The sequence below is a fragment of the Amaranthus tricolor genome, chromosome 15 (genome assembly GCF_026212465.1).
Source record: "Amaranthus tricolor cultivar Red isolate AtriRed21 chromosome 15, ASM2621246v1, whole genome shotgun sequence".
Taxonomy (NCBI): Eukaryota; Viridiplantae; Streptophyta; class Magnoliopsida; order Caryophyllales; family Amaranthaceae; genus Amaranthus; species Amaranthus tricolor.
In genome coordinates, this window is record NC_080061.1 from 7,713,496 (window position 1) to 7,728,063 (window position 14,568).

General features: G+C 34.6%; 1 protein-coding gene across 1 annotated transcript; it reads left to right on the plus strand.

Moving 5' to 3' along the window:
• The first annotated feature begins 5,184 nt into the window (after nt 1-5,184).
• On the plus strand, nt 5,185-6,900 carry LOC130800984 (uncharacterized). The gene is made up of 2 exons (XM_057664729.1): nt 5,185-6,576; nt 6,763-6,900. Exons 1-2 carry the CDS (start codon nt 5,185-5,187, stop codon nt 6,898-6,900), a joined length of 1,530 nt encoding a protein of 509 aa, XP_057520712.1.
• Nucleotides 6,901-14,568: the final 7,668 nt, after the last annotated feature.

Genomic DNA, 14,568 nt, shown 5'->3' on the forward strand with positions numbered 1-14,568 from the left:
GCTAGGTGCACTGAACACACAATCAACCACGGTCGCAGGGTTGCTCTGATTCCATTTGTAACACCTAGGCCCCTCGGACCGACTACTCATGGAGAGTGTAGATTGGCCGTACAAACCAACACAAGTCTTTCCAGCGCACTTTGGCCTCCGGAAAAACTTTCCAGGAGGTTACCCATCCTAAGATTGCTCCCCACCTAGCACGCTTAACTGTGAAGTTCTTAGCAAATGGGCTCCCATAAAAAGAAGATGCATCTTGTTGATATGAGTAGTCTATCCATCCTCTTTAAAGCTCAATCTGGGGTATCACATTGTGTGTACATGGCCACACGATTACTGGTTTTAGGGAGGGTGATTGAATTTCCCTTATATAAGGGTTGTAAGGTTAGTTTTTTGAAGAATGTGGCTGATGAGTCACCGGTCATTCTTAAGTTGACGTGGATCCGAGAGCAATTTAGAGAGCTATCGGTCGCAACAGATGAGGGTAATGTGATGATGTATGTGAAAGCATACATCTTGGTTTTGATTGGCTTATTGGTCTTCCTCCGAGGTTATAGTGAAATTGATATATCTTCCACTCCTTTAGGTTCTAGAGGTTGTTGGTAGTTAAAGTTCGGGTAGTGCTACATTAACCTACTTAGGGACGACCACGTGTTGAATCTGGATCGGGTCCAGGTGGACCAGGATTCAGATTCGTTTCATAGGCAAGACCCAAATCCGGATCCAAATCTATGAATCTTGCGAATCGAGTATTGAATTCGAGTTCAAAATAGGTATAGCTTATTTTTTCCATTTTAGGTAATTTTGGATTGTATAGAGACTGCAATAGAGCTATATTCAATGACTTAATGAGCAAGCACACAACTTAAACTTTGGGTTTCTTGGATCCATTAGATCAGAGGCTCATATTGGTATTTTGCAGCCATTGTGTTACTAGGAAGAACACAAATTCCAATTTCATTGTTTCGGAGAATATATTTCATTAGAGTTAGGGATCATCTTCAAACCAGTTTGCTTACTAATAAATTATCATGAAGATATGTTGTCCAACATAGTTTGACGGTGCATTGTACTTTTGCAATGTTGCATTGTAAACAAATACAAGATGTGGATAAAAAAGGAAATTAAAGTTGTGGATACATTCAAAAGATAATCGCGCATTAAATATTAAGAATTTCTTAAAATACTCCTGCACCCCTAAGTTGATCGAATAGATCCTCAATTCTAGGGAGTGGATACTTATTCTTCATCGTCATACTATTTAAATCCCTATAATCAATACATAGTCTCAATGTTCCATCTTTCTTCCTAATAAATAATACTGGGGCTCCCCAAGGTGATACACTGAGTCTTATATATCCTTTATCCAACAAGTCCTCAAGTTGTACCTTCAACTCTTGCAACTCGGCAGGTGCCATCCTATAAGGTGCCTTTGAAATGGGTCCTGTTCCCGGAACTAAGTCAATCTTGAAGTCTAATTCTCTCACAGGTGGCATCTCTGGAATCTCATCTGGGAACACATCAACAAACTCCTTAACTACAGGTATCTCTCCTAACTCGTCCTCTTTCATGCTCGTGTCCATTACATGGCACAAATATACGGGGTAACCTTTTGCTAAGATAGGTCTGGAGATTTAAGGTGGAGATAAGCTTGGTCTTTGGTGGCTCGGAAGTAGTTTCTTGGTAGGTTAGTTTTTTTCCCTTAGGGCCTCTAAAGGTAATTCTCTGTTTAGCACAATTGATTTTTGCCGGATATTTCCTTAACCAATCCATTCCCAAAACCAAATCGAAGTCTTTTAAATTAAACTCGATGAGGTTCACGGGTAGTTTGGTTTCAGAGATAACAATAGGCATGCCTAAGTAAAGGTTCTTACTGAGAAAGGTTTCACCTGAGGGTGTGGTTACCTTAGCTTGACATGAGGAAGAAGGTTTAAAGGAATGTTTTTCGATAAAAGATTTAGATAAAAAGGAATGTGAAGCTTCAGAATCAAAGAGTACAAAAGCAGGTTTAGAGTTTACAAGGAAAGTACCCGTCACAATGTTGGCGTCCGACTCAGTTTCGCTCTTGCTTATAACGTGGAGTCTCCCATTGAAAGTGCGTCCTCCATTTCCATTGTTGCCATTGTTGTTCTAATTGTTGTTGGCGTTGTACTTGTCATTTGCTGGACCACTTCCTGCTTGAGTATTGTTCGAGCGGTTGTTTTTGAAGTTATGGTTCCTAGATCCTCCTCCATTGTTGTTATAGCCCTTGTTGTGTCCATCCTGCCTTGGTTGGTTTCCCTTTTGCCTCTTGGGACAATAATTAGCCTTATGTCCGGCTTCGCCACATGCATAACATTTAATTGGTTCGCCTTGACACGTATAGCCCGAATGACTCTTCTCACATTTCTTGCACACCCAAGCCCTCTGGTTACCATTCCTTTGCTGGTTTTCATTCTGCCTAGGGTTTTGGTAGTTCCTATTGTTATGTCCTTCTCCGTGGTGATTGTTCCTACCATTACCCCCACTGTTACCAAAACGAGGTCTTTTATCATTACTTTGACTATCCGCATTACTTTGGTCTTTCCTCTTGTTCCTTCCCAACACATCTTCTTCTCTTTGTAAGATCCTCTCCATATTACAAGCCTTAGAATAAGCCTCTGCAAGGGGTAGATGAGGTACTTCCTCCTAACCTAGTTTGTATCCTGAAAGCTAAACCATCCTCAAATTTTTGGGCCTTAGAAACTTCATCAGGGGCCATGTTAGGGCAAAACTTAGCATACTCATTAAACTTTTAGGCATATTCCTTGACACTCATAAACTTCCCGTGGTTCAACCTATTAAATTCACTGCACTTTTGTCTCCTAATACGTTCAGGGAAGAATCGACCTCTAATAGCAACCTTAAAAGAATCCCAGTCAAAGTCTGGTTGGTTACTAATAGTTTGTTCCTCAGTTTTTCACCATGTGTCGGCATCCTCACATAGGTAAAACGTGGCTTGGTTAACCTTTTGGGCTTCAGGTGTTCCATTTGCAGTAAAGATTTTCTCCATGTCACGTAGCCAATTCTCTAATAGCATAGGGTCCTCTTTCCCAACAAAGATAGGGGTTTTAAAGTGGCAATTTTCTTAGCCATGACAGCTTAGGGGTCATCATGTCCATTGTTCATATTGTTAGCTTGGTTTTGCACTAGTAGTCCTATGTTTTGTGACAACTGCTCAAGTACCCTCACTCTAGCTGCTAATTGTTCAGGTGTTTTGGCCCTGTTATTTGCTTGTTGACGCCTGCGAGATCGAGTGTAAACGTTCGGGTATTTCATAGGCTGTCGATATAAGAAACTAAGCGTTTACTACTAACGTTTCCATCATGTTCATACATACACTTATTCTCAATATTCGAGATTGAAGAAAAGACAAGGAAACAATTGCACACACAACATAAAAAGACTCATGAAAATATTCATTAATATAAATTTTTAAATAATAATCCAATGATAATAAATAAAATCAACATTGTTCAAAAATAAAGACAACTAGTAAAATAATTTAAAGCTGACAAATTCCATCCTATCCCATTTTTTTTCTAGTTAACAAGTAATCATCAAAATCACTTTCGAACTGGCTCTTCCTCAAAATCCTCCTCGGGATCTTCTACATAGTCCTCCTTAGGTTCATAGTTTCCTTCATCTTCAGATTGAATAACTATAGGTATGGTATCGGTGTTATCATCTTCCCCGTCACTCTCATCCTCGTAGTTATAGGAGCTCCCAGATACATTATAAATCCACTTTGCCTTAGCATCGATCATCCTCTTTTCTAAATATTCTAGAGTAAGGAACCATTTCTCATTTTCATCCGCATACCTTTCCCAATTAGGTCTCCCTTTTTTAATTATGTCGTTGTATTATTTCTTAAGTTCGTCATAAGGGCCTACATTACTCAAGGTTCGAATAAGGACATTTGCTTGCTTCGGTGGTGTGTTATAATCAGAGTTGCCATGATACTTATTTTAGGTGGAAATTCTCCATGCTTACACGAAGAAGATGGATATATGAGGAAATGGGTTCTCCTGCTTTCATAGAAAGGTGGTACGGTGCATCACGAAAATTTGTAACACTTTTCCTAGCAGTGCAACAGAATCGAGGCATCTAACAAAAAACGAAAGACAACGAAAATATAATTAAAAGAAATAACACACTACTACTAAGTACTTAAAAGTACTTCAAAACAATAAACCCATTCGTCCCCACTCTCATAATTTATTTTTATTTGTAACTTACTTAAATTATTTAAAATAATTTTTACCTTGTACCATTTAACCTATTTTTAATTTAAACCTTTATAAACTTTAAATCCTAAACGACCCTAAGATTTGACCAAAACAAACCTAAGCTACTGATACCACTTTGTAACACCCTCAGAATATGTCGAACTTTTGAAAACACCGTTAATGGAAAACATGAGCCAAAACCTACTCACGGGAGTGTTACTGCCACATCTATTTCTAATAAAATAAATGTAAGGCTTAACGACTAAGAAATAACTTAATAACTTTAAATCCAACAGAGGGTTTACAACATAAGAAAAGACTGAACGCAATCTATGTCTATATAAAATTTAAACAAGGTACTCCCTCCGTTCCTATTTGTTCTTCCTATTTGAATATTTCACAAAGATTAAGAAAAAGAGAATCTTTGGTGGTAGTGGGTATTATTTTAATTATATAATAGTGGGAAGTAATGATTGTATTGGAACAATGAGAGAGCAATTAATTGTAGATATAATTAAATATTAAAAAAAATCTGATTTTATTGTAGAGAGAGAAATTACATAGAGGGAAAGTAACCACTTTCCAAATTGGAAAGTTTACATTTTTGTTTCTAAAAAAAAGGAGGGAAAGTTTACATTTTAGAGAGAGCAAAATATGTCCTTGCATTGCCCAAATTAGAAATACATGGATTACTAAAATGAATAATTACACGTACAATCTCCAAAAAAATGACCTTACAAATTCCTAATCATCTTATTTAAGCTGCTGATTTAAGGCTTGAAGCATAAAAATCAAAACAGCAGCCTCACAGTACAGGATTACTGTCCAGCAACCCAAACAGCCACGATATTATTGTCCAGCCACGATATTAACCCAAACAGCAGCCTCACAGTACCAAAAACAACTGTCCAGCAACCTCATTTGCATCATTAGCCTTGTAATGGCTTCAAATGATGACGATGAGCTAGAGGGGGCTTGGTATTTTGGATCAAATGCATACGATTCACAGTCAAGCTTCAGTTTTGACGAGGAACCACAAGAAATTGATGTACAACAAATAGAACAGCAAGATCAACGTAAACCAAGGCTCACAAACGAGTTGTGGCATGTCATTTTACATGAAATGTTGTCACTTAAAGTAAGTGACTCACTCCCACATGGTACATTCGTACGAATAGCAAACAAATACGGTTACACACCAAGATCAATTCGAAACTTATGGAAACGTGCAATTGAAACCAAAGAAGAAAACAAGCCTTATGTTGTCGATTCAAAGTACAAGAATTGTGGAAGAAAAAGAGTTCAAGTGCCACCAAACGTACTTGAATCAAAACCAATGGGTGAACGTACATGCATAAGAGATGTTGCAACATGCTTAGACTTGGCACCAACAACGGTTTGGCGATTGATACGAAGGGGGGTGATTAAGGCACATTCAAATCCATTACACCCTTATTTAACGGATGCAAACAAGGCAAGTAGGGTTGAGTGGATTTTAAGTCTCATTCAAGAAGATACAATTCATCATCATCCAATGTATAAAGGTATGTATGACTTCATACATATTGATGAAAAATTGTTTTACTTAACCAAGAAGACACAAAGAGTTTATCTAGTACACAAAGAAAAAATTCCATATAGGGCGGGAAAGTCATCAAAATTCATTCCAAAAGCCATGTTTTTAGGGGCGGTTGCAAGGCCTACATGGAATCAATATGGCCAATGCACATTTGATGGGAAAATCGGAATTTTCCCTTTCGTAAGTAGGATTGCAGCACAAAGAAATTCAATTAACCGTCCAAGGGGGTCTATAGAAATTAAACCAACTGATTCGGTTACTCAGGAAGTTTATAGGAGCATGCTCATAGAACAATTAATTCCAGCAATTCTTAGAAAATGGCCAAGTGATGGTCCATCGATAATTTTCATCCAACAAGATAATGCAAGGGTTCACATAACAAATGATGATCCAATTTGGCAACAAAACAACAGGCAATGGGGCTTTACATTCATTCTAACTCAACAACCACCAAATAGTCCCAATTGTAATATTCTAGATTTGGGTTTTTTTAGGAGCATACAATCACTTATGCATAAGAAAATGCCAAAGAACATGAATGAGTTAATAAAAGCAGTGGAAGATGCATTCGAAGAGTTACATCCAAAGACTTTAACCAATGTTTGGATTTCATTACAACACAACTTAAATGAAATCCTAAAGGTTAAGGGGTCTAATGACTATGTTCAGCCACACCTTGGGAAGAAAGTTCAAGAAGACAATGGAAGGTTACGAATACAAGTGCGAGTACCATCAAAATTGGTTAGGGAATGTGTACGTTTTCTTAACCCAAGCACAAATCAGCAAGGCACACAAACTGAAAATGAAGATGCTGCACAACATAATCAACAAATACTTGAAGCATATGATGAAGCAGTGGAAGAATCTCAAAGATGATTATAAATTACAGCCCCTCAGTTTATTTTTTATCATCATCAAAATTGTTTCTATAAAACTTAGGAGCAACTAATTATGAAATCAACATCAAAATGGAAATTTAAGGTCATGCATATGTATTTACGTCATTATATAATGATCATTTCAGTTTTTGTGCCCCCTGATTCATCATTGAGGTCTTTGAACCTCTCAGCTTTTTAAAATTTCAACAAGAAATGACGCAAATTACTGTACATGAAAAAAAATATCATATGATGTGTCGATTGTACACAATTGCTACTCAACCAAGTAATTATAGATAATTTTTCAGATTTTAAGTCAAGTAATTGCATAAACACATCACAGGGGTTTAAAAAAAAATTTTAAGAACAGACTTCCAAAAAAATAAGACGAAATCAAAAAGGTTCAGAACAAATCCAACATCAAACATCACAAAATCAAACAAATCCAACAACAAACATCACCAGCACTTATCATGAGTGTACAATTAAAAGGAAATTCAAGAAAAAATTACATAATTCACGTGCGTTTTTTAGGTTTTTTTTCCCCCTTGAAGCAATAACTTCCTCAGGAGTGTCAGGGACAACCAAATTAACTTGGTCTTCATGCATCTTAGATGGAGTTGAAGGATTAACATGACATGGAGACTCCAAATAATACTCAAGAACACTTTGTGGTAATTCTTCTTCAACATTAGGAGAAGGGGTAGAATCACGAAACCTAGATGTAGCATCATCCTCCATCGCCTTTTGATATGCCTCAAGATCTTTTTTAGTCCATTTAAGAATTTCATTTGAATAAGAGTGTGAACTCCCATTAATGGAACAAGAACAAAATTCTCCACGGTCACACAAACCGTCATAAAGGTATGATGGTATGGTCGAATCACTCTTAGATTCGATGGTTGTCATGGACAAACAAAAGCTTCAAACAGTAACAATGGAAGTCGAAGAAGAAAGAAAAACAGAGGGCTTGAAAAAATCAAACTCAACCAAAATTCACAAAACGAACATCAAAATGAAGACCAAATTCCGATCTACATTTTAATGCAGTAAAAATGAGGAATGAACAGGGGATAAAAGCTAAGAAAGCCATGGAAGAAACTCAAAGAAGAGAGAGAAAGTAACGACTTCTTTTGGGGAGAGGAAGCAGAATATATTGATGAACATAAATGACACACGCTGCTCCCAAGGGGAGTAAAAGAATCCATGGGTTAAAATAGAATTATTTAGGGTAAAAGAGAGTATTTGAGGGGTATAAATGGGAAAAAAACTTTCCAAAAATGGAAAGTATTCTAAAGTGGAAAAACTTATGGAACTACCCGTTTTAGTAAGGTGGAAAAACAAAAAGGAACGGAGGGAGTAAAATTTAAACTGAAATTCGACTCTAATAAAAGCTATGTTTCTGGGTGATCCTCACTCCACGATTCTCACGCAATCAATAACCTGCAACATAAGAATGCAAGAAAAACAAGGGAAAAACTCCCAAAATCAGGAAATTGAGTAATTCCAACTCCATCCCGTAAAACGATTAAGTTTGAAAATGATTTAAGAAAATAAAATATAATCAAATTGAGAATAATTTTAGAAAATAATATATAGCTGAGTTTAAAAGAAAACCAATTTGAGAAAACAGTATATAATATCACATACACCAATTTATTAATTTGATATTTAATAATGACAAACACATAATCAATTTTTAATTTGAGGGAACGAGAACGCCAGTAGGCCGAGGCTTTACCCCTATACCTACTTCATCAAGAGGTCGTCACCCCAAATAATTCAAGGCCAGGGGAGTAGTCTCAGGGAACCCTAGTGTGCACACCCCTTCTACTTGGATTACAACAAATAGAAGGAAGACTAAACATCGTATCAAGTATCAGAAATAATAATATCTGTCGGTAGCTATACTAACCAAACAGGACAACCTGTTTATCACCCTTATACTTGGATTACAACAAATATAAGAGCTTCATTTCCCTCGTGTTACACTTTACGTGATAATATATATTTTAATAATTAGTCGCGTGCACACAAACATATAATCAAACATATATTATACATTTTATTTTATGATCATAGGTTTTCCCAAGAAAAATACATCTCAAGAATATTCAATTGCAATATTAATATTATAATATTTTTCCCCCAAATTCAATCGCATTTAAAATCATTATTAAAATAATAATATAACTCTCATCAAAATAATATTATTATAAGTATTTCTCTTTCAAATTAAACCGTATCTAATTTCGTTATAAAAAATAATAATATATATTTTATCAAAATAGTAATTATAAATTTAAGTTTGACAAAAATAATAGTAACTATAATTTGAGAATATATAAACATAACATTATATAAAATAATGTCATATAAAATCATGCATCCTACTTAAACTCATTAATTATCACTTAGCACATAATACTAACGGGATAATCCTAATTAGATGGACATTAAGAATTACCTTGTCACGCGATCCTAGACAACGTACGCTCCTAATAATCTCTGTTTACGAATCCGCTGTCTACATGAGAAAATAATATATCTCAATTTAATACCCCGATCAACCCATCGAAATAAATAAATTAAAAGACTTTATTTTTTTTTGTATTATATAATTTATTCAAAAAGGTAGTTTCAAAATTTAGTTATAAATATTAAGAGTATTATAAATGACTTTTAAAAGAAAAGGACAAAAGTTAACATAATAAAATTAAAAGAAAAGAAAATAAATAATATTTTATAATAAGTATAATAAGGTTGAAGGAATAAATAAAAAAAAGAAATAAAATGGGTAAAAACCCACTGTACCACGCAGAAAGAAAGAAGAAGGAGGGAAGAGGAGAGAGAAGGAGAAAGGGAGAAGGTGCCGGCCGGCGGTGGCTCCGGTGGCCGCCGTTGCACGCCGGTGGTATTCTGGTGACCACCGTATCGCCGGAAAACTAAGGTTAGAAATTTTTTTTTTTAACAAATACAAAATGTGTAATTTGGATTGAAAATGGTAGAACAATATTATAAAGAGATGAAATTACATACCTTCAATATCAAAATCTTGCCTTTTCTTGATTAAATTTTAAGCAATTGGAAGATGGAGGGAGTAATTTATAGAAGAAGGAAGTGTGAGTAATAATGTGAATGAATTAAGTGTAATTGGTTTTAATTTATAGTAGGTAAGTGAGGTTAGTTATAAGATTTAAATGGAGAAGTGGGAAGTTATTTGTTAATGGGGAGTTATTTTTATTTTTTTATTTTTAAAATTTCTGAAATTTATTTATTTATTTATTTATATGTTATTATTATTATTATTATTTTTTAAAAAAAGGATGTTACATTTATATAACAATTATAATATATGGTTTTATGTTGTGATTGACAATACAAGTGAATGCATTGTCATTCATGAATAGTGCTACATTTGTAACCTTTCACCCATCCTTTTCTATAAATACCTACATGGTATTGTAATGTAAATATACGAGAAGTAGTAGAAAGATAAAAACAGATATAAATTTATCTCTTATACTAATATTTCTCCCTACCTCTTAACACGTTATCAGCACGAGCTCTACCCTTAATAATCAAGAAGGTAATATTTTTACAAACCTAATTAAGCATTTTTTTTCTTCATCAGCATCCACAAATGGACCAACAATCAAATGGTGTCAACATCATCATCCAAGGTGTTTCTAACACATTTTTATATTTTATAATTGAGCATAATTCCATACCCTTCACTACAAACCCAGCAAGGACTGATTTAAATCAGCTCCGACATAATAATCCCAATAATACTAATGGTCCACCAGTACCACCAACTTGTAATTCACATGTACGACCAACTAATAATCCACTAGTTCCACCGAATAATATTCCACCAGTACGACCAACAAATAATTCATCAACACAACCAACTAATAATACCCCAACAGCAACAAATGAAAATAAACCCCCACCAAGTAATAAAAGAACCAAAGATGATGAAGGAGAAACAAGTACTAAACGTTGCAAGATAAATTTAAATGACCCATAAAATAATTTATTGGACAATACGTCACCTTTACGGATGACAAGGACACTTTATTGCTTTTGTTATTATTTTATTTTATACCGCCTATATGGCTGGTTAATTGTATTTCTTTTACCGCCTAAATGGACGGTTAGTATTATTTTTTTTTTCTCGTATATTTATATGTGCATTTTTTTATTTGCAGTATTTGCATTTATATCCATGTGCATTTTTCATTTACCTTTTACTTTACGTATTTCTTTTTAGTATACATAAATAATACGGTATATTGTACAATTTGGGATAACCCTCTATAAAATAGGATTACCCCAATTTTTTTACCACATACCCCTTATCCTTTCAACTTTACTCTTTACATCAAAAACACTCCTTCTCCCTCTTCCTTCCACCGACAATATACCACCATCACAAAAACAATCCATCTTCTTCCTCTTCCCATACCTTTAGATTTGATGAAAATTTTGCTAAACTCAAATTATATATCTCCTTAATTATGGGTTTGGTGGTCCTCCTTATAGCATTAGGAATTATAATAATTATGAAGAAGTAATTTATTTTGAAGAAGAAGAAACAAAATGCACATGATTTTCTTTGTCATATTTTCTTTTTTTTGTTAGTGCATTTTGTATGATAAATTATACTAATATATTATGTAATTACTATTTTCATACCCTCTTTAGCATTTATTGTCTTTAATTTTTTCTCGTTCTTCTCATTGTTATTATTATTATCATTATTATTTCTCTTGTTCTTGATTTATTTCTAAATTTATTATCTATAACAAATTCATAATAATAAACCAAGGGGGAGAAGATTATGAAATTAAAACATCATAATTTTTCTAATGGTTTATTATTATGAAAATATAAGAATTATTGCATTGTCATATACTTACAAAACAATTATATATTATGTAGCAAAGTATGGCAGAAATTACCAAAAGGCTATTTAACATATTAGATTTAACTGGACAAAAATTCTTAGAATGGAAAGAAGATGCCATCATGAATTTAGAAGCTCAGGAACTTGAACATACTGTATTGGAAGTAAAGGATCCAATTGATGGAACTCAAGCTGCCAAAATAAAAGTAGCTACAAATCAAGAAAAGGCCAAAGCCTTAGTCCTTTTGAGGCATCATATTCATGATAGCCTTAAATCTGAATATTTATTTATAAAAGATCCCAAAACATTGTGGGACTCTCTTGTTGAAAGATTTGATCACCACAAAAGGGTGCTTCTTCCACAAGCTAGCCATGAGTGGAAGAATTTAAGATTTTCTGATTTTAAGACTCTCAGTGAGTACAATTCAACATTATACCGGATTGCATCAATGTTGAAATATTGTGAGCACCCGGTGAGTGATGCAGAAATGATTGAACTCACATTATCTACTTTTCATCCATCAAACATTATTCTGCAACAACAATATAGAGAAAGAAATTTCAAAAGATATTCAGATCTGAGTGTAGTACTCTCACTGGCTGAACAGCATAATGATCTTGTCTGGAAAAATCATAATATGAGACCTATTGGATCTCAAGCTATCCGTGAGACACATTCTACTAAAACACATGTGCCTGAAGCACATGCTGTTGAAAATAAAGGCCGTGGAAATTATAATAACCGTGGTAGAGGACGCGGAAATTTCCGAGGAAGAGGATGAGGACGAGGCCGTGGAAATTTTAACGGATACGGTGGAAAGTTTCAAGGATCCGGTAGAGGCCACTTTCCCCAATATTATCAAAATGATTATTACAATAATAATTCTCGAAGGGGAAAACAAATTGGTTATCACAATAAAAATAACCATCAAGAAAGAAAAGAAAGTATTTGTTACAAATGTGGCATGACAGGGCATTGGTCACGTACATGTCGTACTGCCAAACATTTGGTGGAGCTGTATCTAGCTTCCCAAAAGAAAAAGGGAAAGGGTGTGGAAACAAACTTTAATGAAGCAAGCACCTCAATGCCTAATGTCGATCCTTACAATAAAGCAAGCACGTCAATGCCTAATCTTGACCTTTCAGACTTCTATTTAGATGGCGATGAAAATGATAAAGAATATGACGAAGATATTTGAATTTTTCTTAACAATGTTGTGATGCTTATTTAGTTGTATTTCTTTTTATATGCAATCTCCTTTTTTTTATGTATTGATATCACCTTATGTTAATGAAATTTTATTTTAACTGTCTATTTATTTAATATGAAGATATGGATCAGTTTGAAAATGGAGTCAAATATCAATGCCTCCTAGATAGTGGAACAACTCACACTATCCTAAAGCACAAAGAATATTTTTCTGAGTTGAAGATGGTGAAAGCAGATGTCACCACAATCTCTGGAACCACTACACTAATAGAAGGATATGGAAAAGCTCAAATAATACTTCCTAATGGGACAAAGCTAGTAATTAATGATGCTTTATATTCGAGTAAATCTCGACGAAATCTCATAAGTTTCAAAGATGTACGCCAAAATGGTTATCATTTAGAAACAATGACCGAAAATCATACTGAATATTTATGCATCACATCTGAAAAATGCGGCAAGAAAAGCATTCATGAAAAATTACCAGCATACTCATCGGGATTATATCGCATTAATATAAAACCGGTTGAGATAAACATGGTATCTAACCAGAAGTTAGATAATAAAGAAATGATAAATTTATGGCATGACCGATTGGGTCATCCTGGTGTGGGAATGATGCGAAAAATTATTGAAAATTCAATTGGGCATCCAATGAAGAAAATAAGAATTCCCCAACCAAATGAATTATCATGTTGTGCATGCTCACAAGGCAAATTGATAATTAGACCATCTTTAAATAAAATTGCTACTGAAACTCCTAAATTTCTGGAAAGAATTCATGGAGATATATGTGGGCCAATTAATCCTGCTTCTGGACCATTTAGATATTTTATGGTGTTGATTGATGCCTCAACACGATGGTCACATGTAAGTCTCCTACAATCTAGAAATGTGGCATTTGCGAAATTACTTGCTCAAATCATTCGATTGAGAAATCAATTTCCAGATTATACGATTAAACGAATAAGGCTTGACAATGCCGGAGAATTTACATCTCAAACTTTTAATGATTATTGTACGTCAATTGGAATTGACGTAGAACATCCAGTAGCTCATGTTCATACTCAAAATGGTCTGGCTGAATCATTGATTAAAAGACTCCAATTAATAGCAAGACCATTATTAATGAGGTCAAAATTGCCATCATCTGCGTGGGGCCATGCAATAATACATGCATCGTCATTGATAAGATTAAGACCAAGCGCTTATCATAAATATTCACCACAACAATTAGTGCATGGTCAAGAACCAAATATATCACACCTGAAAATATTTGGATGTGCAGTATATGTCCCTATTGCACCACCCCAACGCACAAAAATGGGTCCGCAAAGAAGGATGGGAATTTATGTTGGATTTGAATGCCCATCAATTATCAAATATTTAGAACCAATGAGTGGTGATTTATTTAATGCTAGATTTGCGGATTGTCATTTTAATGAGACAATATTCCCATCCTTAGGGGGAGAGAAAGTGGACCCAAATAAGAAGGAAATAGATCTCACATGGAATGCAATGCATTTGAAAATATATGATTCAAAAACGAATGCTTCTGAACAAGAAGTTAGAAAAATTGTCCATAATCAATATATTGCAAAGAGATTACCTGATGCATTTGTAGAAACAAAGCAAGTGACAAAATCATATATTCCTGCGGCAAATGTTCCGGCACGAATTGAAATTCCCACTGATAACAAAGCCACTGAAAATGAATCTATTGCACGCCGGAAGCGTGGAAGACC